Source organism: Pollachius pollachius (assembly GCF_949987615.1).
Source record: "Pollachius pollachius genome assembly, chromosome: 7".
Taxonomy (NCBI): domain Eukaryota; kingdom Metazoa; phylum Chordata; class Actinopteri; order Gadiformes; family Gadidae; genus Pollachius; species Pollachius pollachius.
The window spans coordinates 18,865,712-18,893,347 of NC_136940.1; the positions used below are offsets into that span (position 1 = coordinate 18,865,712).

A 27,636-nucleotide genomic window follows, 5' to 3' on the forward strand; every position below is an offset into this window, starting at 1 on the left:
TGAAAGTTTGGGAGTTGTTCAGATGCATGGCTCCTCTTATTATTATTTAATATCTGCCATAACGTCGCGCAGGGAATGTAATTTCTGTAATAATCGATAAATGTGTCATAAACGTATCGATGTGTGTCACTAACTTATTCCCCTGAATGTGCTTCTTTCAGTTGGCAGTATGCATGGGGACCCCCATCCTCACCCCGTCCTGGATACGCAAGGCCTGGGACAGCAGGGACTACGTGTAAGTTAAAAGTTCACAGTAGAGTCGGTGTCTGTGAGTGCGTGTCATTGTCTCAGTATAAATACATTGGGCACAATTCCGGTAATACTCGACCAGGATTGGGTTGTGATTCGTTGTCTTGTCCTTCGTTTCATGTGTGGAGGATTGAGTGCTTGAGTCGAGAAATATCGCCAACTAAGTAAATGGAGAGCCATGAACATTTAATGATGATGAGTTTGAACTTGGTGGTTCTGGTCAGGGCCAGATGCAAGTTCATACTACAGACCGTGTGGCCATAGAGCTCTCAGACTAAAGGTCTTTGTTATCTCTCCTGCCTACGTTTTTCGGTTTTAACAAAGCAACTCAACCTTTTCTTTTTTTTAATGAATTGCGAGCAACTAATGCTCTGAGGCTCCAATCTGAAGCAAACTTAAACATAAAGGAGCTTTACTTTTACACAATAGTTGCAATGTCCCCAACCCCAAAGGTCTCATAATTCCCTATTTATATAAGTAAATGTGTCTTCAACCTGAAATCTCTCAATTTAATCTTGTTTATCAAGTAAGTTCATGACTTTGTTGATTAGAACGTGGTAATTCAAATCAGATTCGAAGCAGGGGCGATTCCACTCCAGTTCAGACTAGCCCCCTCCCTACCCATTCTGCTGTAAGGCATAACAATACATCATATGATACAGCGGCCTCTTTTGGAAGGAATGCCAAAGCTGTATTCAGCTGTTTAGAAGTTTTTTTCAGATACTGCTGCGTTGTCAGTGAAATTCTTTAATCGCTAATCTTCCTGGGGACCACATAAAACAAAAGACAATACACAGACATATAAACATACATACAGTACAAAAACCTATCAATATCATTAAATTTAGAAACACTGTATATGCAATACAATGCACAACATCATTAACCTCTCAAAAAAACAAAGACCATTGCAGGATAAAAGTTAGTTTTAAAACTGATAATTTGCAATACATGATAATTTTACAATTTTACAAGTGTAAATGATCAACTGATGGTAGCCTACAGTAGAGACGACAAACTTTCATCTGAGTTTGACCGTGCTCTTCCAGTACAGCCCAGTAGTGTGTGTGTGTGTGTGTGTGCGTGTGCGTGTGTGTAATCACTAAAATTAAAAAAAGAATCCAGTAAGTAAAATCGAATTGCCCATCTAAATACCAGTTATCTTTGCCTACTAGATCTGATAACCCTGTTTCTAAAAGTGAGTGAATATGTGTGGGCAATTGCTTTCCAAGGTCTTTCCAAGCCGACGACGAGAAGTTCCGTACAGATTTCAAAGTGCCCCCGTTCCAGGACTGTGTCCTCAGCTTCCTGGGCTTCTCTGAGGAGGAGAAGGCCAACATGGAGGAAAGGACCCTCAAACATGGTTCGTAAAACACAACCACGCACACAGAGTAAAGCTGCTGTGATTTTGTTGTGGATGTATGCTCAACATTGGGTTTTCTTCCCATGAGTGCTGTATATCTGATAGGAACCTAATGCTGGTGCAACATGCTGCTAGGCACAACCAAAAGTATCAATCATTTGTTAACACAAACCTTTTCTTACTTCACACCTACTCAAACCAACATAATGTGTTTTTATTTTTCCGTTGGATCACTTGACTTTACTACAATACATTCCGTGCATCATGCATCTCAATGCCGATGGTGCTTCGTGTGTGTGTGTGTGTGTGTGTGTGTCCTGTTGCAGGGGGCACCTCCCTGGAGCTGGGGGATGAACGGTGCACACACATGGTGGTGGAGGAGAACTCTGTGAAGGAGCTGCCCTTCACGCCCACTAAGAAACTCTATGTTGTCAAGCAGGAGGTAGGCCCAACCCCTGTTTAATACCTGGTTCGCAATATGTGCGTCATAAGTGGCCTATCTGTCAGGTCTAACCCTAAAATCCCCAGCTTGTGAATTATCGAAGGTGCTCCCAGTAAAATATTGCCTTTTTAGTCATTCGTATTCAACTTTTGAAAAAAACCGAAACCTTCTTTCTCAGACTTGGAAAAATGCCTTGGTAGACGACTTGGATGCCTTTCTAAGCATTCCTGTCCTATTTTCACGACGCATCATGGGACTTTATTGACAATGGAGGATAAAACTTCTCATTTCCCCCGTCTTTCTGTTTTGTAGTGGTTCTGGGGAAGCATTCAGATGGATGCGCGAGCAGGAGAGTCCATGTACTTCTATGAGAAGGTGAGTACCACTTAGAATGCAGATGTAGGACATCACCAACCCTCAAACGAGTTATAACAAACACAAGCTACACTGTCTAGTAGATTCACACAGACATACACACACACACAGCCCCGCAGGGCAATCTCTGCTTCCAAGTGATGTCTCAGAAACTGACAAGATGTGTCTAGATTGTCAGTTGAATGCACTTTCTTATTTATCATTTCTTTATGATTGAAATCTGTGTGTGGGGTGTGGGTTCATACGGAACAGTGCCTCATGTTGATCAGTGTCAATCCCGATGATTGGATAAGGAGCCCTAATAATAGAGGCCACGTGTCTCTTGTGTGTCATGCCTGACTGGGAGCTCTCAGCTCTGTCTCCGATGGCAATTAGCACTAAGGCTTTTTTAACAGACACCCAAGACAAGCTTTTAAAAAATAAAAACAAAAGGTGCAATGTCTTTCAGTAGCCTTATTTATGGGCACCTGAATAATGAAAAAAATGGATTTTAGGACCATTAAACTAATTAAAGTGCTTGAGGGGGCCCATTCAAGGGGCTCACAGGTTTTCTTAGCCTTATGGTGGATGGAAAAGGCTATTAACGTCTCTGTCCTCCACTTGTTAGAACAGTGTGGGTGCTGAGGAATACGCAGGTGTGTGTGTGTGTGTGTGTGCAGTGCAGTGCAGTGCAGTGTGGATGACACATACTATGAGTCTACATCTCTGATATGCTAAAATGTTCTCAAACCGATAACAATGTTTTTTTTATTGCTAATTTGCAACGCACAAGAGTGGACCTGCATTGAAAATCAACAAAAACTAAAATGCAGTCCCTTCACCAAAATTACAACACGAAATGGCTGTGCTCTTATATCACAAGACAGCCACAGAAGAAGCCACACAAATGTGTAATCCTGGAGAGGACACACTTTTCACCCACGATGATATGTTTTCTTATTAGTTTTTCTAATATATATATATATATATATATATATATATATATATATATATATATATATTTATATTTTTCTTATTTTCTGCGCTCCCCCAGGATGAGAGCCCGGCCATGAAGAAGGCGGAGTCCCTGCTCTCCCTCAACACGCCCAACAGCAACCGCAAGCGGCGGCGGCTGCGCGACACGCTGGCCCAGCTCACCAAGCAGACAGAGATCTCGCCCTTCCCGCCGCCCCGCAAGAGGCCCTCGGCCGAGCACTCCATGTCCATGGGCTCCCTGCTGGACATCTCCAACACCCCCGACAACTGCAAAACTCTTGCAGGTACGATCCCTCCCTTCCCCTTCCTTACCCAACCCTGGAGCTGTAGCGATGAGGAGGAGGGAATCCTTAATGGGTCACAAGTCATGGTCCCGTGGTGATGAGGGGGAGCTGGTGTTTATGGCATCGCCATGCTATGTTGTGGGTGCCCTGTGTTACGAAACGGAAGATGTCGTGGCCTAGTTATGACCCTGAAACGTCCAGAACACATTTCATGTGCCTCTCTACTCCCGGGTTTTTCTGACCACTTTCAAGGTTTCTGTAAAGTGTCAGGTTTGACTGGCCGACGACACAAATCCTGGCTTGAGATCTGGATGAAATGGATGGGTTTTAGATCTTCTGGGAAGAAGAAGTCGTGTCGTGCCTGTGACGAGACGCTGGAAGAATGGGCAATGAAGAGAAGTCTTTATCCGACCACCCTTCACAGTCCAGTACGGACTGTCTCCCTTCAGAGCCCCGCCAGGTGGAACAAGTCCCATCTGCTCAAAGTCCAGAGAGAGAGAGAGAGAGATTCCCTATTTGTGTTCGCTTACGGTGCTGAGAGCACAGCACCTACCTGAGAAGATGCTGGTCATTCAGTGATCAGCATCGGATGGCACAACACCGTGCCATGTGAGAGAACCAACTAGAAATCCTATGATTCGCTTTTGGAATTACACGATTTATGTTGCCGCGTTATCACTGTGCCATGTTTCCCAGAGGCTAGTATATAAGCGGCAGGCATTGGGCTGAGGAGTGAGGCAGGAGTAGGGGATGAGTGAGGCCGAGCGCGGTTAGCTGGCAGACGTGGAACAGGCATGGGTGCATGTCTAGTACCAGGGAACTATCGCTCCAATATAGCTAAAGCCAGAGGCAGAGGCGAACCAGAGCATCCAATAGCTCAGTGCATTCCTGGATCAACACCAAGAGACTGTGGCGGATGGTAAAGTTGTGTATGTGGCTGGTTGGCACCCAATTAATGTGCATGGATAGTATACAGCAAATCAATGTTTACATTATTTTCCAAATCACATTTTTTACTTCAGCTTTACTTATTTAAAAGGTCAGGTTACGTTTCGTTAAAAACGTTTCACGTCAGTCCTTCATTGGAAGTACCCGTATGATGGCAATCGTCAAAATGTCAAACAAGTGGCGACAGAATTATCCTTCATTAGTTTTTTGTGTTCGGATACCAGAACCCTATTCAAATATTCAGTAGCACCTGACACCTGTCGTCCAGTTGGAGAACCGGCAATGCCAACAGAGACAGACTAACTGGATGTGATAATCATATTTATTAAATATTCTGGTGTTCTCCCCCAGGATGTAGTTTTCCATGGTGGCGCTCCCAACAGTCTGTTGCTTCATAAGATGTTTCGGCAGGCAGCAGGGTTTATGTATTCAAAAGGGTTTACGTACTTTCCCGCTATTTCAATGTGTAACGAGGCAATGAGATTAAAAAAAGCTCTGCCTACTTATAATAACAGGTTAGTGATTTAGTAACAATGAAAAGAACAGGTAGCAATAAGGGTAATGATGTCTTAGGATTTCATGTCAAAAGTTGCATATCAAAAAAAGATATTACCTCAGGGCTCCAGACTGCAACCAAATGGTCGCATTTTGCGACCAAAATGTGAGCGACTGAATTTTACATCTGGTCGCACATGTGCGTCTAGTAAATTTGTCCTTTTTATTTTTTTTATTTTTACACGTTAAATGGGGAAGGGGCGTGTCAACGATCCGGAATCTGTAGCAGGCCAATGAGTGTGAGAAGGATAGGGAATGGTCATTGTTAAACGTAACGTAAACGTCTCTGTGAGCAAACTTTTGACTCGTTCTTCCGACCTGCGGCAAGTGTGCCAGTGCCAGACACCGGCACGGGTCTTATTTTGCAAACCCGCACCCACAATACTTAAAACCGCTTCCGACCCGTGTTCCAACAGTAGCGCAAAGTACATTCCGCACGCAACCCGACCCGCTATAAATTGATATCGACGCCCGACCCGCACCCGAAGGAAAATTCTACACATTAGATGGAACGCCGGGGAATTACACTATGTGGTGTTTGGCCTTGTGCTTTAGATTGCTGTACAAAAAAACACATCAACCACTGTTAATGGTTTTAGTTGACTCCTTAATAACATATCCAGCACCGGAGAAGTCTCGCTCGCAATCACAAAACCTGTGCTGTTCTGGCGTCCGACCCGACCAGCAGCCGCGTCCGACACCGTATTTACAGACATTATTTTTCACCCGTTTCACCCATATTGTGCAGGTCACCCGTAGGGTATCCGCGGGTACCCGAACCCGGTCAGGACTTTATGTGCCATAAAGGGCTTTTCAAACGGGAGGCGTTTGTCGCGCCTGCTGCATTCTCAATGGACAGGCGGGCGGGGAGAGAGGAGGCGCAGCGTCCTGTCAAGCGGCACGACAAGTGGACGCACTCCCGTGAAACTGTCGCTTCCGTGCTCGTCGAACGCATGCGTGCGCACGTGGAAACAGTTGGTATAGAGGAGAATGACAATAAAATGTGACACAGAAATAGAAACCGCACATTGTAATTTCTGCATCTATTATCAAAATATGTATTAGTAATAGCCGACAGTGAAAAAAATGAGAATCACATTGGCATGTTGATTTACAGTGTGCCCCTAAAATTTCTGGTTGTGCCCCTAAAATGTTCAGTTAGGGGCTACAGTGCTCCTAGTGAAAAACGTTTTCCTGGAGCCCTGTACCTGTAATTCCAAGTGTAACTATATCAAAATACTTTTTGATTAAATTTGCTATAAACGTCCTCATATTAATCAACTGGGGATGCCAACTTGAAGTTCTTCTTTAGAAAAAAAGGGCCCAAACCAGTGTCGGCCCAAACCAGTTTCGGCCCAAACCAGTTTCGGCCCATACCAGTGGCGGCCCATACCAGTGGCGGCCCATACCAGTGGCGGCCCAAACCAGTGGCGGCCCAAACCAGTGGCGGCCCAAACCAGTGGCGGCCCATACCAGTGTTGGCCTAAACCACTGTCGGCTCAAACCAGTGTTCGACATCAGTGGGTGTCCTTTATTTCCAAAATGTCCAGAATATCTTAATTTTGTTCCATTTCCGTTTAATTAAAGGCCGTGTTTGCTCGGTTCTCACAATCCAATCTGGTAATGGATTGACCTAATGCTCCAAAGGAGGACAGCCCCCCTGTGCAGGGCCAGGTGTTACGGGCTAACGGCTCAATTCATTCTCCAGAACGCAAAATCCACCTTTCTTTAGAATTAGGAATTGGACAAACCACTTTGTCTTTGATAAAGGAATCTCAAAGACAAGGGGTAGGTTATATTAGTACTTTCAACAGAGTTAGGTACTTCTGGCAGTTTTATCTGTAATTATCAACTTTGTGACAGGCCAGCTATAGCACTATTTTTAATAACCCCATCTTTTAAAGAGTAAATTATTGAGCGGTATCGTCATCAATTGGATCTTCTCTATAAAGTAATGCATCCATTTAACCATTGTGTTCTCACCACCCCAAAAACATTATTTTCCGTGTCATTTCTTTAGTTATTTGAGTCGTGACGGTAAAAAGGCCTCCTGAGATGGGAGCCTGAGTCTATAGCGTACATCCGTTTGATGAGGGCAAGTCAAACCTCAACAAGCCTTGCCCCCTTTAGTTCAGCAATTATGTTGCGACAAGGCAACATTTTGAACATGGGGTTGCTCAAAGCAGAGCCTGGGGCCACAATGTCAACACTTTTCTTTATTGCTCTCTAGCTTGATATCTTTCCCTTGTTTTCTATTGGTTAGCTCAAATAAATTGTCATGTTAAACATCGTAAACACTCTCCTGTGAAAAGGTCTACAGAAAACCATATAAATACTATACATGTCGTGACCGATCTAACCAAGCTGTTTATTAAATGTAGCCATAGCTCTGGAGGGAAAGGTGAGTGTCCAGCCGCTGGAGGGTGATTGGTTAAATCCCTGGTTCATGTCGGCTTTGTCGACTTTCCCTGTGCAGAAAATCTAACTTGTAACAGCTTGAGCAGATTGCACCCTTTTTGTTTGTTTACCTGTCGAGTGAGTTACAGGAGAACTCTGTTCTAACTGGCAAACTCCATGCCAAGTCAAGACGATAGTTGTAAAACTGAAAAACATGGAACATTCGGCTCAGCACACCTGCATCCTGCTCAGCTGCACTTGCCAATTATAAAAAAAAGTACAAACAGATGTTCAGTATTGTAACCATGAGAAACCACTAATTATGCCTCTCCATCCTCCCATTATCTCTCCCTCTCATCCTTCCAGAGAGTTCCAAGCCCAACAAGAGTTCAACACCGATGCTAACCAAACAGTCTGCTCGGTGGCAGGTCACTAAGGAGCTCCATCAGACAGAGAGCAACTACGTGGACATCTTGAATACCATACTAAAGGTGTGTGTGTGTGTGTGTGTGTGTGTGTTTCTCTCGAGAGTGGAACATTTATTTTCTTACCACCTTCCAGCTTGGGCCCAGTGGTTTTTCATTACAACATTTTCAATTGTGTGTGTCCTTATCTCCTGGTCCCAGTGGTAAGTCAAGCAACTGACCAGTGACAAGCGAGGGAGGAAATAGCTTGCATGGTTCTCTCTCCCTCCCTCACTCTCTATCTCACTCACTCCTCTATAGAACATTTTTATACCTTATTCAGTCTCCATTGTTCATATGGCCCCTACCTTTGACACTGCAAATACAAGAGAGCAGAGTTTATTTAATTGATTATTTGTCATCATACGTGAAATATTAATATTGTACTTATTATGACCAATGATCAATCAAATTAACTATGCTCCTACTTCATAATAACACTGGATTGCTTTACCGTCACCCATACCCTTTATAAAACTATTTTGATTTATTTTTCATGATAAACAAAAGTCATGTCCATCGGAATGCCTTTTCTCCTCCTCATCTAGGATTTCTAGAGTCCGTTTGCCGGTCCCCTCGTTCCCTGTCTCGCCCACCCCCCACTCCCCACTCCTCCTATATTCATTCCGTTTCCAACACAACCTTTTCATACACAAAGGCGCGCGAGGCGTTTTGCTCACTCATCAGTTCATAAGCCTTCGGAGCCCTCTTCTCCAAAGCAGCCAGCCTCCCTTCGCCCGGCGTCCCCAGTGTAGCCATGGCAGGCTGTTCTCTCATTAGTGTCTTGAACTGAAAGGTTAGCCCTGCCGCAGCGGCCGCCATTAACATTCACCTGAATACCAGCTCTCCTCTCTTCTCTCAAATCGTCTGGCATTTACCAAAGAGAAGGTGGTGAAGGAGCGCAGATTAAACACCAGGCCAGCCCCTTCATGGTTTAGTCATTTAAAGGTAAAAGGGACGGTAATGAAAAGGGAAAGGCATTCTTTCATTTTGTTTTCCCATTTCTTTCGTTTTTATTCGAGTGGAAATACGCAGCCAAAAGCTAGGATGGAGTACTTTTCTACTTTATTATTATAGCATTATTATACTGAAAGGAGCATTTTTAAACTGAAGCCAGTCATCTTTAAATGAGCTAGCAACCAACCACCTTTTACTTATTTTGGACCAAAAAGAAAGCACATTTATTTTTCCCACAATTGATATCAAATATTTAGAAGTGTTATGCTACATGCCTCTCGCCATGGCTGAACCTGCCTCAGCCTTCTCGGTCTATATACTACTTGACAATATGCTGCGCAAGAATATTCATTTACCATTGTTTTACGTACACGTGAAGTAAGTAAATCCCATCCGATTCACTTGCATTGCTTTGTATGTACAGAGTTTGAGTTTGTTTTGTTGTTGATAGTTTTGTCTGTACTTTCTTCCTTTTACCATTTAGTAAGTGTATATTTCCTGATCACTATGGCATTGGTATACTTTATCGTTGTTCTACGCTGCACTTAGCATTTGGCAACCACATTTGCCTTCAGATTCAGGCTTTCTGTGCTTTCTGATAATGCAAAGAACTCTGTACAGCCTGACACTTTTTTTCTGTGTGTCAGTGTTGAAACATATTAAGGTAGCATGAAAACAACTTGAATGCAAAATTGTTGAATTTGGTAGCTTGCCATATGCTGTGTCTCTTGGGGAGCATTTCTAAAGGTGACACTGTCAAGATAATGCCATACAAGCTAAGCAAGGTCACACAAATATGTGTTGCTCTGCTACTCCAGTGAAGAGGCTCCTCTTTTGATTGTTGAGTCCTAAATGCTCTGAAAGCAAAGTTTGCTCACTCTGCTAAAGCCGAGGCTGTAATCCGTCCATGCATGAAACAAAACACTATCCTGTCTCTTCGGGCTGCTTTGAAGAGGGTGAAAAGTGTTTGTGTTCGTAGCTGACGCTTGTTTTCAACCGCTTTACACTTGCTGCACCTTGTGTGTTGACTCGTGGACATTAATCTGTTTGTGTGTTTTGTGTGCGTGTGGTTTGTGTTTTTATTTTTTTTGGATGCTTTTGTTTCTCAGCTCTTCAAGATCCCGCTGGAGAAGGAAGGGCAGGTAGGGGGCCCGATTCTGGCCCAGGAGGAAATAAAGACCATATTTGGAAGTATCCCCGACATTTATGACGTTCACAGAAAGATCAAGGTAAGTCTTTTTTTAAGTACACACGAAAACATGCATGCATGTAGAACAACATCATTCATATATTTTTGTTTATTTCGCATTTATATTGCATTATATTGTTTATTTTGCAAATATATTTATTGAATTGTATACAGCCAAGACATACTTAAAGGGGACATATTATGAAAACAACACTTTTCCTGGGATTTGGGTTCTTGTTTTGGGTCTCTGGTGCTCCCACACGCATACAAACTTTGAAAAAAGTCTGTACATGATTTTTTTGAGTGAGATATGCGTTTCTGAAAAGTACCCCGCCTACAGTTACCAAACGAGCCAGTCAGTTTCCGCGCCCCCTCCTACGTAGGAAGGGGGCACAGTTGAATATTACCTCCCACTTCCCCACTCCCCTCCAATCAGAGCATAGCTAAGATTTTGTGGACCAGCGGACGAGCAGCTCCGGCGGGGGGAACTTGGCGGCAGCCCTGCAGCTAAGCTCCGGGAGTGCAATCCCTTTCTCTGCCGGACTGCCGCCGAAGCTTCGGTGGCAGTCCTGAGGAGGAGACGAGGAGAAAGGGATTGTACTCCCGGAGCTGAGCTGCCGGACTGCCGCCGATGCTTCGGCGGCAGTCTGGCCGCTGTCGAAGCCGTCCGGCCGCCACCAAAGCTTCGGTGGCAGTCCAGCATCTCCGGTGGTGTACTCCGGGAGCTGGACTGCGGCCGTAGTTTTCCAGCTGCTCCGGCGGGTGTACTCCGGGAAATGAACTGCCGCCGAAGCTGGCAGGTCCGTTGGGGGCAGTTCGTCAGCTCCGGCGCGGGGAGCACGGCGGCAAGTCCGGCAGCTCAGCTCCCGGAGTACAATGTCACAGTTCATGGACTTCAGAGGGTCAAGGCCAAAGTTCCTTTCCCCCAATTCCTCTCAACCATGGCCAAGATATCCCCCACTGCGAGTCTTTACTTGTTGTGGAAGTGCCAGAGATGTCAGACGCAGTCTTTATGATTCGTAATATCATCCGAGGCGCACATAGCTTCTGGCCGTGATATTAGATGTAATATTACATAAATACCCATATGTAATATTATTATTATTATTATATTATATTATATAGATATAGAGCTCCAGGAGTCCGCAAACGGCAACAATCCCTTCTCCTCAATGCTGTGGTTCAGTCTGACAGCTCATTGGTCAATGGGCAGCTGCTCATTTGCATTAAAGCTTCAGACACCAGAAACAGCGCATTCTGAAGGGAGTGAAACAGAGGGGAATAGCGGTAGGCAAGATTTTTTTTCCTAAAAGGTATTTATATCTTCAAAAACATGTTTTCTGGAACTCAAATGTGTTTACTTGTTGGGAAAACACCATAATGTGTCTCCTTTTAATATGAATTTATTCAATCTCTGTATAGTAGGGTGTTTTTTCATTTCAATTGAGAAATATGTATTTTATGGGTACAGTTCAAATTGGTGAACATATTACTTTAGTGCTGCGTGGGCAGCACTCAAACCGCCCAAACCAAATATTGCCTTAAGTCAGCACAGCGGCCTGGAACTGCTCAACTTTTTTTAATGAAACTAGGACAAAACTGAGATTGCCGGTCAATCCCCACTTATGCTGTTATTGAGGTTGTGTATAAACCATACACATATACAAACATTCATATCCCGTCCCAATATACACACAAAGCCTTAAACATATTGTTTTCGATGTGTGACCGCAGTTGACTGCGGAAAGTGTGCACTATGGATCAGCCCACGCATCTTTTTCACGCACAAACTTGTCGTTCAAGGGAAAAGCACAAGCGCTTCCGTTAATGAAACACTCTGCTAAATGGATCATTCCTAGAGTAGCCTGTGGGCTTATGTCAAAGTCCACACTAATAATGCTCCATTTCTGCCTTTTTCTGCATTGGAATCATCTTTAAAGTTACTGGGTTGGGTATATTAGAGCGGTATCATAGTTCCCAGTCTTACGGGGTCAGCCCAAAATCCTGCCAGTGTGGTCTGGTTTTTGTTTCAAGTTTGCTTCTCTTATTATACATTCCATTTCTTTAGATAAGGGGCCAAAGTGGGGGGTTAACATAAAAAGGAATTGTAAAATAGGGCAGAGGTGATCAGAAAACAAGGGCTTTTACACGGTATTTAACTTTGGCTTTGCCTCAATCTTGAAAGACTTATTGGCTGTTGATGATTTTATTCCTTTTTAAAGGCTGACCTTGAGGAGCTCTTGAATGACTGGTCAGAGGACAAGAGCGTAGGAAACATCATCCTCAAATATGTGAGTATATTTATTAAGTAGTATTATTGTCTGTCTGTATGTCATCACCAGATTGTGGCAGGGTGGACTGATGTTGCATCATGTATAGACATGTATTGTTGACCGTCTTAATGCAATCACACAAACTAAAATAACAACATTCTGAATGGTTTGGTTATAAACCGTTATAACGGTTGGTGGTGGTTATAGCTTTTGATTTGCAGCTGAAAAACTAAAGTAATTGATTGCGTTTATAGCATTTGCTAATAATGCAGCAACACTGAGTTTCCCAACCTTATATGTCAGAAAATAGCTTTTCCTCAGGGAAAACCTGAGGCCCTTATTGTTTGACTACTTACCCTCCTTGGAATAATACCATTTTATACGGTCTTAAAATGATTGTTAGTTTCATTTAGTGCCCTTTTAGTGAGCACTATCAACCAAACAGTGGTAATGCAATATTAATCAGTAAACTATTGTCTGTGTAAACTAAGCATTTGGTAAAAATCCACTGTAATGGGTTTTCTCTAGACTCCGAAGATATCTCTGAATGCACAGAATAAACATAAACTAACTACATATGTACTTGTAGTCTTAGAAATGCACTGATACATTAACTTGATACCAACTCAATGCAGACAAAGCATCAAATCAAAAACCTACCTCTACCTATTTAATAAGGCACACTGCTGTTTTCTTTATAGGGACCTCTGAAATATTATTTGTCGGCAGATCTATGATAATCTGTTGTTGAAAATGGCAAGGTCAAACATCATTCACTGTGGCACACAAACCTAAGTTTGGCCATTGTGAATATACCATTCTAGTCATAGTTTTGAAATTGTTGTACTATATACAGTGTTAAACACTACACTACTTCACAGAGGATAGACTGCTATGTCGTTTGGCGGTTAGAAGCCCGACGCAGTGTGAGAAGGACTCGTAAATATCTTAGAACTGCATGCATTTTTCAAAAATGTCTATGCCCTAATGTCTTGTTGTTTCTGTCTTTAAGTTATGAATGAAGACTGTGGGACTTTTTTATCTCAGTATTATTCTATTTGGGCAGTGTTTACTGAAAACACTTAAAAAATGTAGAGTATGTAAATTATGTAATGATGTTTTGAAAGGTTACACCGTAAAATGATTTCCCCACACAGCGTTGTACTAGGAAAAAGGGGCTAATTGTTAGACAGAATCAAATATGAAAATTACCCTTTTCAGTTTGCTCATTGTTTGCACATATATTATTCATTAGTGTGGCTAAGATTTGGAGAGATCTGAGCAGCAACTACTTAACATCCAAATTAGTGTGATTTCCTCTGGAGGCGATTATATTATTCACCTTTGTTGTTTCCCGCTGCTGGCTAGCTTGACATTTCAACCAATAACATGTCTTTAACATATATTTTATGTGAATTTCACAGAATACAATAATAAAATAGGACAGCATTCTAACTTGTTGGAGCAATACAGTCGGATAAGTTGACTTAACATTTCAGATTGTGAAAGTCATGCCTTCTTTGTTGTTGTGCTGAACAACCTTCTAACCTCCTAACCGTTTAACCTTGATTGGCCAAAGGCTGGGATAATTCACAACCACAACATGCATTGCATTATCCTATCAGGCCAGTCATGAAAATAATATTTCTGGGCCTCAGCTGCATCCAAGATGCGGGTAGTGGGTTCGTAGAACTTAAGGACATTTCTGTAGCATTACACACACCTTGCTGGCGTGGTGGAGGAAAAGGCACAGGGTTGAGGTTGAGTATCTGTCCTAACAGTTCCCACTAAAGGCAGCTAACCGTACCCCTCACCATGTACCCCCCGTGTTTCATCCTTTCAGTCCAAAGAGATGCTCAAGACCTACCCATCCTTTGTCAACTTCTTTGAAATGAGCAAAGACACCATCGTCAAGTGTGAGAAGCTGAAGCCACGTTTTCATGCGTTCCTCAAGGTACGTGACTCCGTAGGGCTGGGTCCACTTTCTCACCCACTGGACGTGGAAAAGTTGGTCTCGGATCTGCTTTATCCGAGACATGAAGTGTTGCAGAGACACATTTTGTTCTTGATTATTTTGTGGCACCTCCTTTTGAACACCGCTGTAACTGCTGTTATGTTCTCTCTGTGCTTCTTTTCCTCGTGGGTTCTGCAGATCAATCAGTCCAAGCCAGAGTGTGGGAGACAGACTCTTGTTGAGCTTCTCATTAGGCCAGTGCAGAGGCTGCCCAGTGTTGGCCTTCTGCTCAATGGTAACCCAGTGCTGCACCGGCGACGGTCAAGACTCACACATACATGCATTACATTTCATTGCAAGTTGGCATGATTTAAAGTGGGATAGGTGGTCCACTATCTCAAACATACCCCCCCACAAGTTCGGACCCACACATACGCACCATAATCATGTCACTTTTGCTATTCATTTGTTTTCTCCTGTTTGTTTCACGCAAGCCCATCCATTTGACTTATTGGACCCTTGCTCTCTTTCTCTACCTCTTCAACTCACCTGCAGACATAAAGAAGCACACGTCGGATGACAACCCTGACAAGAGGACCCTGGAGAGAGCCATAGAGGCTCTAAAAGAAGTCATGACGTGAGTTCTGTGCCTCAATGTGGTCCGAGGCCAATAACGCGTTACTGGCCTCGGACCACTTTTTTCAGTAACGAGTAATCTTAACGCGTTACTATTTCCAAACCAGTAATCAGATTAAATTTATTCATCAAAGTCACTGTGTGTTACTATTTTTTTAGCTTAAATTTTTTTTTTCTTAATTTTTTTGCCGGATCACCGATTGGCGTTGAGAGCGATGGAGTTGTGTGTGTCTGTCTGTCTGTCTGCCTGTCTGTCTGTTTGTGTGAGAGTGCGTGTGCGTGTGAAGCGTAAGTCTTCAAAGACTTCAATCTATCAGAGGCGAGTGTCGACCTTGACTCTCCAGAGTCCGCGCCACCAGTTGTTATTAACGGCGGAATTAGTCGCACGGTGCTGTGTGTGTGTGGGTGTGTGTGTGTGTGGGTGGGTGTGTGGGTGTGTGTGTGGGTGGGTGGAGCTGTGTCCGGTGATCGCCCCGTAAAGCGTGCGGTGATAATTTGTCTACGCATTAAAAAAAAAAAGAAATTAGTATTGGCAAAACCGGTTGTTGCAGCTAAATGTAACTAATAAAGTAACTTGTAATCTAACTTAGTTACTTTTAAAATCAAGTAATCAGTAAAGTAACGAAGTTACTATTTTAAGGATTAACTAGTAATCAGTAATCTGATTACTTTTTCAAGGTAACTGTGGCAACACTGCCTACCGGCCGTCTTGGTTATCTCCATCCTCCCCCTTTTCTCACCCAGCCATCAATTTGATCCAAGATGGCTGCCAGGCGTCAAGGCCGATGAGCTTGTTAATGGCACTGCTTTAGTAAATTTTTCATGGACAAGTATTATGGCTCTGGTCCAATTTTGTTAATTCTTGTAATTAATTCATTGACACTGCAGCCAACCCTACAAAATCAGTATTTGTCACAATGATTAGAAACGGACGCTGAAGATTATTCCAGGATGTTTATTTGTATTAATGGCCATTCACATAAGCATTAACTCTTCAACGCCCCTATCATTGACATTTCTAACATGAGAGGTTTTGAAACTATTTAATTTGAAAGTTCATGTCAACAAATCCGGGGCATGGTTAGGATCCGTTATTCAATGTTGGCTTGCTCTGAACTAACTCGATAAACGGGCATAACAAAACAGCATTGGTTTGTAGCAGACGCACAGTTACTACACCAAGTGGTAATTACCAAAGCATTACCAAACGCGCTCATTTTAGCGTTGTTTTCCGATGGTAAAGGATGAGCTGTAGGGATAATAGTTTGTTCTGATATCAAAGCAATTGTAAGGACTTTGCTTTTTGTCGAGTCTATTTTTTTATTTTAAAACCGAATAAATTACACTTTTGCACACACAACCACACCACAAGTGCTCCGTACAGTTCTCAGGAAGCACTCGGGCATTGCGATCGTGAAACGTTTGCGTCTGCTGCGATGCTCTTCTGTGTGATCCGTCCCTCGGGCAGCAATACAGTACTCCCACTGTTTAACTGCATAGCATTGTTCGTGTACCACCAGTTTTCTGGACCACTGTTTTTTTTCTCTAATGTTGACCTTTATAATTTAATACCATGTGCTTTTAAAAAAAGGCAGCTGGAAAAATAACTGGGAGAATATCAGTATATCAATATGCCCTTCAGAATGTCTGCTCTTTTATTGTATTTTCTACATCATGTAAGGGTCTTATATGGGGGTCTATGTCTATATACACATGGTTAGCATTAATTAATTAGAGAAAAGCATAAATATTTTAACTGTCAATTTCAATATATAAGGTCAGAATCAAAAGGATATTTGGCCTTTTCCATATATATATTTTTTCCATATTGCTCATATCTATATCTCTCACTTGTGTCCAAGTGGAATGCTTCAATCTATTTTATTTTACAGATTTAAAGCATTTGTGGTTAGTTCCTGTTTTTAAAAACATGAAATGACAAAAGTCCATCATTGATTCAGTGACCCTGTTCCCCCCTGCCCTCTCTGCATCGTTGCGTTTTCACGCCAATGCATCTCTCCCCTCTTTCAGTCTCATCACTTTGTTCTCTGTTCTGGCTCCATTCTTTAATCCCCTGGTTTTTATGTTTGTTGTGGGTCTACTTCCTTCCGGCTCTGGTCTGTAGTCACATCAATGAGGACAAGCGGAAAACAGAGGGCCAGAAGCAGATCTTTGACGTGGTGTATGAAGTCGATGGCTGCCCTGTAAGTTGAAGCACTGCAAAGCTCTTCTATTATATATTCTTTGAATTCCCCTCCAATCCTTCTGCTCTTTTAGCTTAATGTTTTGTCGCAGACGAACTGAGCTTTTAATGGATGAGTGGACCTGTTTGTAATTGAAGTAGTTTCCTTCAGGCCCTCTCAGACATTTGATCATTCCACAAAGGCTGTCGATTCTAAGCCACACGAGCACGGAACCAACTTTGAGTTTGTCGATGCAAAACAACTGCGGTAAGAGGAGATTATACCAGAAGGAATAACTACTCAACTTTCCGTGCATACTCATCACACTGAAGGTTGCCAGACATTAGTATGGCAGTGTCTTATCTTGTATTACAAAATATTTGCTGTGTATTGCTGCGTTAAATGCGTTGTCCTACTCCCTAAGAGGATGCAAACAAGTTTAAGACATCCCTTTCGGTGAGTAATGGATACTTGCCATGATCCATCTATCGCCGGGATATACATAGTCGCTAAATGGATCCTCAAGTAAACAGTTTTCTGATGCAGCCCTGGCCGTCATCGATGACATGCATGGAAGACATTTAATTTTACCCAGTGAGAGCTCTGGTTGGATCATATCCTCCCATCCCTCCTCACCTCTGCTCTCCCCCCCCGCCCTCCGCTGTGTCTCCCCACCCCCCGTCTCCGCCCCATCCCGCCCCGGGCCAGGCCAACCTGCTGTCCTCTCACCGCAGCCTGGTGCACCGCGTGGAGACCATCGCCCTGGGAGACCAGCCTTGCGACCGCGGAGAGCAGGTCACACTCTTCCTCTTCAACGACTGCCTTGAGGTAACATACACACACATACATTAACGCAGCCACTCACTCAAGGCTGGGTTATGGTTCCACGTTGACGCAACGTAAGGCGGTTTATGGAACCATTACGTCCTTGCGGACCCTCATTGCGTCCGCCGCAAGGGCCTGACATGCGCCACCCAAAAATTGTAACCTTGCGTTGAGGCAACGCAGCAGCGAGGGCTGTGATTGGGTCCATCACTAAAACCCGACTCAGAACTAAAACAGGTTTACACCTGCGTTGAAGCGTCTTCGTGGTCATTGCGTTGCTTCTACGTGGAACCCTAACTGAGCCTTCACCCACTCACTCTCTCTCTCTCATTTGGGGCCGCACCGTAGTGTTATCTTATTTCCAACGACACGGGTTCACGTTCGGAACCGGACTCCAGAAAGTTTGGTTGCTTTCCTTCAGACACACCACGCTCATTATGAGAATCTCTCGGAGCGCCTCTCTGTTCAAGTGCAAATTCATTTAAAAACGGAGCCGGCAAGCTCCTGTTGACAGAGGCTGGTGAGAAAAGGTGAATAATTTATGCCGCCGCAATCTATCGTTGCTGACACTGTGTGTGTGTGTGTGTGTGTGTGTGTGTGTGTGTGTGTGTGTGTGTGTGTGTGTGTGTGTGTGTGTGTGTGTGTGTGTGTGTGTGTGTGTGTGTGTGTGTGTGTGTGTGTGTGTGTGTTTGTGTGTGTGTTAATTAGGGAAGGGGAAGCATTAGAAACGGGGTAGGCAATCAAGAACACAAGGGGGAAAGCAGCTTTGCTGATTCTGAAGGTGTCAGTGACGCCTCCTAATGAGGTGTGTGTGTGCGCACATGTGTCAGTGCGTTCATTCTCTGTCTCTCATACATGTAGCCATTTTTTGCAAGGTTACATTTGTGTGTGCTTTTTGTGTCAGGTTTAAAATAGGTTGTGTGAGTGTACTTAAGACTGTGGCCTTGTCTCATTGTTGTTCAGGAAGTAGTGAACAACAAGGCGTAGGCAAAACGTGGCTCGTTTGAATGAATGCACATGTTGTGAATGGATCAGTAATAAAGCCCAACCAAGCCCCTGTCCCTTTACCCACCTCAAACACACACACGCACACACACACACACACACACACACACACACACACACACACACACACACACACACACACACACACACACACACACACACACACAGAGCTGCTAATTAATCTGATATTAATGAGGCCTTCTATTAAGGCCCCATTGATTTGCCGCCAAGTAACCGATAGCAGCTACTGTGCCCATCTCAAACACCCCTATATTTATTTCTAATTTGTAAGCCTATGCATACATGCACGCTCGTTGGTTACTTGCATAATACTTGCATGCCAAAAACCTAAATGTTGTCCTTTGCCTTCAACCTCCACTAGACTTTTATTTGTTACTAAAATTACTTGTATAGATGCTGTAAATCTGTTGCTGCCAAAAAGCTATTTTTGAATGCTCTGGATAAGATTTCAGTGGTCGCACAGCAACACAATAATTGCAATTTTGCAAACGGAATAAGATTGAAATTTGAATGTGCGACCATGATGTGTATTTCTTTATTTCTTTATTTGTGTTTGTGTGTGTTAGATTGCCAGGAAGCGTCACAAGGTGATCAGCACCTTTAAGAGTCCCGTGGGACAGACCAGGCCGCCAGCCCAGCTTAAGCACATTATGTTGATGCCACTGTCCCAGATCCGTAAAGTATTGGACCTACAGGACACTGAGGGTAAGACTCACACTCCAAATGTTCTTGCATTTGCAACACATTTTTCTCCTATTTGGAAGAACACGCAGCCATTTCGTTGCAGGGTTCCCATGTGTAAAGGAGACCTTATTATTGCAACATCTTCACCAAATTTTGGTATGCATAGTGAAATGATGGGTAAATCCATCATCTGTATTGGGATATCCAGCTGTGAACGATTTGTTGCCAGAAACTAATCGTGCAAAGTTTGTTTTCAGTGGGTGGTTTCCACCCACTCTCCTTGTTGATTTGTTTTAGTTTTGGGGGGAATTGTAAAAAGGAAGTGCTTCTTTATCTGTTTTTATCTTGGACTCGCCTTGACATGCCACTCAGAGCACCCTCAGTAGTGGTCTGGTGCATTTTATAGACCAGGAAGTGCGTTTGGGGGCAACCATTAGCTAAGTCGCTTCTGGCTAAGATCAAATCGGCTGAATTTTCCTCTGTAGTGTTGTTGGATTCTGTGAGGCCCTTAAAGGGTATGTTTAGCAGTATAACTTCCTCCCAAGTTGTTTTAAAAATGCATGGGTTTGGTCAAAACCGACCTTTGGTCAAAACCATGTAGATGGAACTAGCAGAATTCATCTATTTTACAGAGAATTACTCCAGTTCAACAACTTTATAACTAAATAAGAACATCATATAATGCCGTTTTCAACAGGAAGAAGTGGTTTTAGGGTTTACTTACCCTTTTACACAAGCCACAAAGTGTAACAGGTGTGTATAAAATACACCTTTTCATACATCCCATTGGACCCTGTGCTGTTGTCACAGCCTGAGGAAAATGAGTCAGTCGCTCATTCACTTACTCCTTTTCCTTTAAGGGGAACCGTCACGCGCCCTTGTTTATAATGTAAGGGAGTATTGCTTCATACATGTGGTCTGCAACATGTTTCTGTGGAAAAACCTGCATACAACTTGCATAATTGCTGTCATTGATCCTAAATGGTCCCACTTTTTCCATACCTTATTTTCACAAGAATCTCAAAGGTGACATATTATACCACCAGGTGTGAGTGTGATGAGCCATTACAAGCCTTTTTGAATATCTCACCTGGTGGTATAATATGTCACCTTGAAATTGTTTTTCTTTGTTGCTATATTTGATCAATATTCCTTTCATTTTACTCTTCATCACGCCCCTGCTTGTCTTATTTTCTAAACCTCCTTTTTAACCCAATTCTCTCTTTTAGCTTGGTCTTCCACGATCCCTCCCCCTGTTTGTTATTAAATGTCTCTATCTGTGTGTCTCTCCCCTGGGTGCAGAGTGTGTGAACGCCTTCGCCCTGGTGGTACATCCGCCCACTGAGCAGGAGAACCTGCTGTTCAGCTTCCAGCTGACGGGAGAGGAGACGGTGAAGAGCGACTGGCTGCGCACCCTCTGTCGACACGTCGCCAACACAATCTGCAGGGCCGACTCGGTGAGAGACACTCACACACTGTTCCCCCCTCCCCCCCGCCGGATTTATTTTAACGTTTAAATTATTAAATGATTGCCGGCTGTGCTCCACTGTTATACTTCATGGTGCTGTGTAACACTCAAGAGCAGCTCTAAAGATCTTGTTGCGTTGGTGCAGCGTTGCTCAATACACGCAGGGGTAAGACTGCGCTTGGGATCACCCCCTTATTTACCTCTGGATGGCTACGACTTATTTTGATAAAGGTGTTGAAATATTAGCTGACAGTGCAGGCAAAGAGTATTGGCAGAAGATTTTCCCTAAGCCCCATCAGAATTGAATCTCTACCGAAGGTATTCCTTGTCTTTGGATCACAATGAGCCTTGGAATTATCTTTAGAAGTCCAGTTGTAGCATGATGAAAATCTATCATTGCTCCATTTCATTGTACACATAACAAGAAAAACAAGCATATATATTCTATGAATGGCATATGCAATACAAGCTAGAGAAGATGAAGTAGCCAGCAGGAGAATTTACTGGTTCATATTAATTGTCCTTTCATGACATGCTTGACTAGAGGTGACACAATTTCTGTCTCATGCAAACAACACAGGTTTCGATGTCACTTGCGAGACCATCTGATTCTTGCAAGGGTTTAAACTTTAATTCTGTCCCAGTAATTAGTCTTGAGTAAAATCAGGTACCATCCATCACATGTGGTGCATGGATCATCATACATTGAAAGTAGTTACTCTAGACAGGGCAACTGGAGCACCATGTCATTCACCATTAGGGCACCGTAACCTCATGTTTTTTCAAGATTACAGGAATCTGAATAGCTTGTCTGCGCATTATTAACCAATTTGACAACACACACAGGTTAAGAGGCACTTTAAAATCCAACGACAGCTGTCAATCTATTGTAGAGAAGATAACTCCCCGGTGTTTTAGCAAACCAATCTGTGCTGAAATCATGAGCACAACAAAATCAGCAAAGCTACAACAAATTTGTGAAGACAACATTGTGCAACGTTGTACCGCATAGTAGCAACATTAACGTCTTTTTGCCATCATATTCCATATTTCACTGGCCAATGTGTCGGGACCACACTACACCTAACAGCCAACAGGGGGCGATGTTGGCCTCCGGTCTGGCCTGAACAGCTCAACAGCTGCATTCCTAATGCTCTCTCTACTGGGTCAATGGTGCGCTGTGAATACCAACGACTCTGAGCCCCTGCTTGTTAAATGTGTACTGCAGAGAAGGGGAGGAGGAGGAGCAGTAAGGGAGAATAAAGACGTGTGTGTACACGGCTGCACACACGCAAGCCTATTCCACTGTTGGGCATTTCCACTGTTCACTCTTTTGCTACTGCATCAAGTATTATGTCGGCCCTTGCACTTGTGGCATCGCACCCCCCCCCGAAGGCAGTATTTATTTCAAGGTTTTTATTGAAATGTTGCTCTAGTTTGAACATTTGTTGAATTTGTTGCATCCCTGTCTGCTCTTCCCTTGGGGTCCTCGTGGCGTAACTCAGGACGACCTGATCCAGAGAACTAGTCCCGAGCCCCTCCAGGTCAGCACCAAGGACATGGACAGCACCTTGAGCAAGGCCTCCCGAGCCATCAAGAAGACCTCCAAGAAGGTACATCACCCAGCTGGTCTCCCCGCGCGCCTCGTGTCTTGAAGGTTCCCTGGGAGGACTGTGGGGTGCCCTAAGCGAACCGCTTGTCTTTTGTAGCAAAATTGCTTTGCTACAATAGACAAGGCTGCCTTTCTGCGATTTATTAGGGGACCTTTTCAAAGGATCACATTTTAGGGCACCTCAAATGAATGTGAGCAAAATAAGTTGTATGAAATGGAAAGACTTTAGAACATGCATGGTGTTGGTGCTGTCAACGGAAAAGGCAGGGATTTTACAACCCAACACTTTCAGATCCGGTGGGTTCCTTCCTGGCGTTATCCTTGCGCCAACCTTGATGGGCAGCAAGAGGGTACATGTTCACTTTGCTTCCCTGAATGCAGGTCACGCGGGTGTTCTCCTTCAACAAGACGCCCAAGCGTGTCATCCAGAGGGCCTTCATGGCCAACGGCACGACGGAGGAGATGAGCCCCAGGCTGAGCGCCGAGAGCCGCTTCGCCAGCAGCTCCACCCTGGCCGTAAGTCCACCGCTCTTGATAATCGCCGGCTAAAAGACTCCCAAAAAAGAAACAACCTTTCCCACTTATAAGAGTGATCATCTGCATGGACGGATAGCTGGCCCGCGGCAGTGCAAACGATTCCCCCCGCCCCCCCACCGCGGTTCTCCAGACGCTGCCCTCCACCTATCGATGGAGTTTTAATCGGGCGACGGGTGGTGTGTGTGTGTGTGTGTGTGTGTACGTAGGTGTGGGAGAGCAGGTCGTCGATACGGCCCTTCATGGCCCACTTTGTTTGGAGGCGAACGAGAAAAAGACCTTGTTTTCCTAATCAATAAAAAAGAGAAGCGCTGGATATGAGAAGATGGCGGCGTGATGTGTGGGCGGGTATAAGGAATAGCTCTCCATCCAGGAGGCCCGAGCGCTCATCCCCTCCACCTACTGTCTGGCCGTCTACGCAGGCTGCCAGCGGGATTATGTCTGAGTTGTGTTAACCTGTCTACGGGGCCTGTCTGCTCCGTCACCCAACCGCCCCGCTCTCGCCTTTCTATGGATCTATATCTAGCTATCCATCTCGTCTCGTCTTTCTTGGTGTCGCCTTGGAAACGCTCACCCACTCCATCTGGAGCGGAGCATAAGCAGCGAGAAAAGAACAGGGGTAGGTGGTTGGGTAGGTGGTTGGGTGGGTGGTTGGGTGTGTGGGGGGGGGGGGGGGTCCTCAATTTGTCCATCTGTCTAATTTCCTCACCATTCATTCTATCATGTTAAACCTTTTGTGGCAGGCCAGGCGTTTGATCCTTTCATCAGGGTTTGTTTTTGTTTTGTGCTTGTGTTTTGTTTTAATGTGATGTGGCATCCAGGTTTTAAATGGTACGGTGTCAGGGGGGTCTCTTTGGGGGTAGTGTGTTGCAACGCTAAAGCCCGGAGGCCCTCGCCCGACAGCGGTGCTAAAGCAACCTCTATAAAATGTCGATTACGGCCCTCACCTTACCTCTTTCGCCCTAGAAGTCCAACCCGATTCAAGAATTTTGGATAGCTAGGTTCTGAATATTGGAAATGAGTTCTACTATATACTGATCGAGCCCTCCAGTTTTTATTTTAAAAACGTCACATACTCTTACCCGGACTAATTGGGCGACCTTTTGACAGAGGCCAGGAGGTATAAATGCTCGATCGCTATTGATTCAGGGCCTTTCTTTAACCGCTGCCTTCTCCAAGAATGGATGAATTCATGAATCAGCCTTCGATCAGGCCTTGTAAATGCTCTCTCCTCGCATGTAGGGACTCATTTGTAAATTTTGTAATTTTCTAAAGCCCCAACTTTACTGCTATCCCATTTGTATGAGATATAAGGCTACTCATCAGATAGTAATATCAAAGTGTTAGCTCGCTGGTGTCACTCTAAATCTGCAGCAGTGCCATGATGCTTGCACATTTATTTATTTATTGAATTTAAATGATTGAAACGCCCATTTCCTCCCTTCATGCCTCCAGTTCAGATTGAGTTTTTCCTTTTTGAAGGTAGAATCTTTCCATCCAGTGTACCTTCACTATTATCCATCAATGTCCTCGCATGTCCTCATCCTTTGCCCCGTGTCCCCCTGTTCTGTCCCTGTGTTTGTGTGTGTTTTCTCCCCCATCCCCGTCGTGCTGCTGTGCTCCCAGATGTCCCGCTCGGCCTCTACTTTCAGCCTGAGCGATTCGGCCAAGAACAGCGCCATTGTGCAGCGCTCAAACTCTCTGGACCACCCGCCCCTCAGATCCAGGGTGTCTATCTGCGCACGCGACCCATGCAGCCCTGCTCCGAAACCCCCTCAGTCCGCCACTAGTGCCAGCGCCCGGCCGAGCCCCCAGGCGGCCACAGGCACGGGAGCTCTCGCCGGCAGTCAGAGCACTGGGCCCCCATCTAGCCGGGTCGGCCTGCTCCTCAAACCAGCCCCCCAGGCTCCCTGGACACAGTCCAACCCTAGACTCCCCACGGCCGCATCAGGCCATCGCTCCCCGAGCTCCAGTCCCCGGAGCCGTGTCTCCTCCACCCTACGAGCCCCCCACCCCAACCTAAAGCCCACCGACACGGCCCGGAGGGGGGTGCTGATGGCCCCCCCCGCCGTGTATCAGGCCAGGGTCTCTGTTCTGGTCCCCCACCTGACGTCGTACGCCCGAGGCGGGAACCCTTCCGGCGGGATGGGGCGGGACGCTCCCTCGGCGGATCCACGGAAGCCGGGCCCGACCAGTCCGCGTAGGGAAACCCTGCTGTAGAGCGCCGGTGGTCGGACGTGAGCATGCCCCTGTTGTCCACGCTGGGGATGCACTCGTACCGTTACCTCTCCATTGAATCCCTGCGGCAGCGCCTCCATGTTCCCTCGAAACACCATATGTGACCTTTTTAGTTTTGGCATACTAAAGGCAAAAAAGTAATGGAATCCCTGCGATTGGATTTATTTTTCCATTGTTTTGATTATCGCGTACACTTCAAAAAAAGCCTTGACAAGTATCTTATCCAAATACACATATGACAGAGATACTAATTATACGTATCGGTGCATCCTATAATAATTTGTTATTGATCACTAATTGTTAGTAATCGGCTAACGACAACTCACCTTAATGATCACCCATTAAAAGCCATACAACCACGGGGTTGGCAACAAACCGGTGTGATGGCGGTAATGGTCAAGATCTGGGTAACCTCATTCTCTTCCATGTCACGTGTGACACCAGAAGGTAGTGGTGTTGGTGGATGGACATTAACATGGCTTTGGGTACTTCTTTCTGTCACTTGCTTGTAAGGAGAATGCTGGAGTTTTAATTTTCCGTTTTGTTGAATTCCCCCTCATGTCTGTCGCTACCGGTCAAAGACAAAATGGTGATTAGTGAGAAGCGGTCTGAACGGAGGATAGTAAAGAGCAGCCGTCTTTCTCCTTCTCCACCATTATGTAATTGGTCCAAATGTCAAGAGGCATTTCTGGGATTTGTCAGAAATCTGCTTAAAAATAACAACACACAGCATTCCATTTACTCTAGCTGGATTCCCACTTGGTGTTTTTTGGCAATGTGCAGTTGACAGCGGTTCAATCTTTTTTTTTTCTGTTTTTGTTTTGCCATATTTTTCCTTGAACTGATTACCTCACTGCTTTCTCCCAAATGCACTGTTCTGTAGCCATGTAATGAAGGGACAGAGAACGCAACCCAGCACTAAAACAAGTACACATGGCCCAAATAAACACATGTTGTTGCGATTGTGCTTTCTGATTAGCACAAATTGGTGGCAGGTGGGTGTTCTTGGAAAATGCCCTCCCAGTCTCCAATTTGAGCCAATTAGAAACAGCATTTTCAATTACCTGTGTTTTCTCTTATGTTTGACATAAGTGATTGTTGCTATTTATATTGAATCCTTTATCCTTTAAAAGGCATGCATAATTCAGTGATATACATCAAATTAAACTGCTTTCCCCTTCCACCATTTTGATTTAAGACATCTGCTTAATGCACTTCAGTCAAACCCATGCTTTGGTGGCAGTGTGGCCTTTAGTTTTGAGGTGCGAATAAGGCCCATAAGATGTGTGTGTGTTGTACTTTCTCCTCTTTGAATCAGTACACCCCCCCCACTGTATGCGTGTCGGCCATCTATTGCTTGTGCTCTGTGTGTCTACATAGACATCGTGCTAACTAACAGGTAATCAGAGCTGCCATTCAGCAGCACTCCACTCATTCAGCCGCTGCAAAGCAAACAAAGACCAATGAGTAGTTTGTTGTTGTTTACAGCGAAAGTATTGTGTGCCTGTTTCTTTTGTTTGCGTGTTTGTTTTTGACTTTGCAGAGCCCCGAAGGTTCGTTTAATTTGGCCCTCAGTGTATTTGTTCGCTCTCTCTGTCTCTTACTTGGAAGACGGTAAGGCCCTTGAGAGGGCTTGTGTGTCAAAGGGTAATAACAATGAGGGCCAGACATACATGGAAAACAAACGTAACGACTGCTTTGTCATTATGGGGCATGTGATTAACTTCACTTTGGAAACCTGTTTGGACTTCTGTGGCATATGAACAACCACGTGCAATTGTTGGGTGACACATTAGGTTCACGGGTGCCATCTTGTACATCAACCTGTTTGTTGTTTTATTTTCCTAACTGCCTCTTTAAAGAGTAACTACTCACTGATTGAAAGTGTAGGTTCATGACCTTCTAGCACTATTCTTTCATATATATTGGTGTACTTTGCTTTTACAAATGTTTTGCACAAAGAAGTTGTTAAACTGTAAAATGGTCTGTGTAACATAAATACATT

The 27,636-nt window shown here is 44.4% G+C and overlaps 1 protein-coding gene across 2 annotated transcripts in view; it reads left to right on the top strand.

Annotated features, from left to right (window-relative positions):
• ect2 (epithelial cell transforming 2) overlaps nt 1-27,636 on the top strand; it is a gene marked incomplete at its 3' end in the record, with an annotated part of 37,850 nt that overhangs the window by 8,889 nt on the left and 1,325 nt on the right. Inside the window, exons 8-25 of one of the 2 annotated variants that reach the window (XM_079739373.1) lie at nt 162-235; nt 1,482-1,612; nt 1,939-2,054; nt 2,367-2,429; nt 3,463-3,688; nt 7,955-8,079; nt 10,119-10,238; nt 12,421-12,489; nt 14,315-14,425; nt 14,624-14,720; nt 14,981-15,062; nt 17,187-17,265; nt 17,953-18,072; nt 19,662-19,800; nt 21,082-21,236; nt 22,753-22,860; nt 23,241-23,375; nt 25,020-25,613. In XM_079739373.1, the coding sequence (XP_079595499.1) occupies nt 162-235; nt 1,482-1,612; nt 1,939-2,054; nt 2,367-2,429; nt 3,463-3,688; nt 7,955-8,079; nt 10,119-10,238; nt 12,421-12,489; nt 14,315-14,425; nt 14,624-14,720; nt 14,981-15,062; nt 17,187-17,265; nt 17,953-18,072; nt 19,662-19,800; nt 21,082-21,236; nt 22,753-22,860; nt 23,241-23,375; nt 25,020-25,613 (2,544 nt within the window). Of the gene's footprint in view, nt 1-161; nt 236-1,481; nt 1,613-1,938; nt 2,055-2,366; nt 2,430-3,462; nt 3,689-7,954; nt 8,080-10,118; nt 10,239-12,420; nt 12,490-14,314; nt 14,426-14,623; nt 14,721-14,980; nt 15,063-17,186; nt 17,266-17,952; nt 18,073-19,661; nt 19,801-21,081; nt 21,237-22,752; nt 22,861-23,240; nt 23,376-25,019; nt 25,614-27,636 lie in introns of those variants that run through there. The other variant, XM_079739374.1, reaches the window with a different exon arrangement.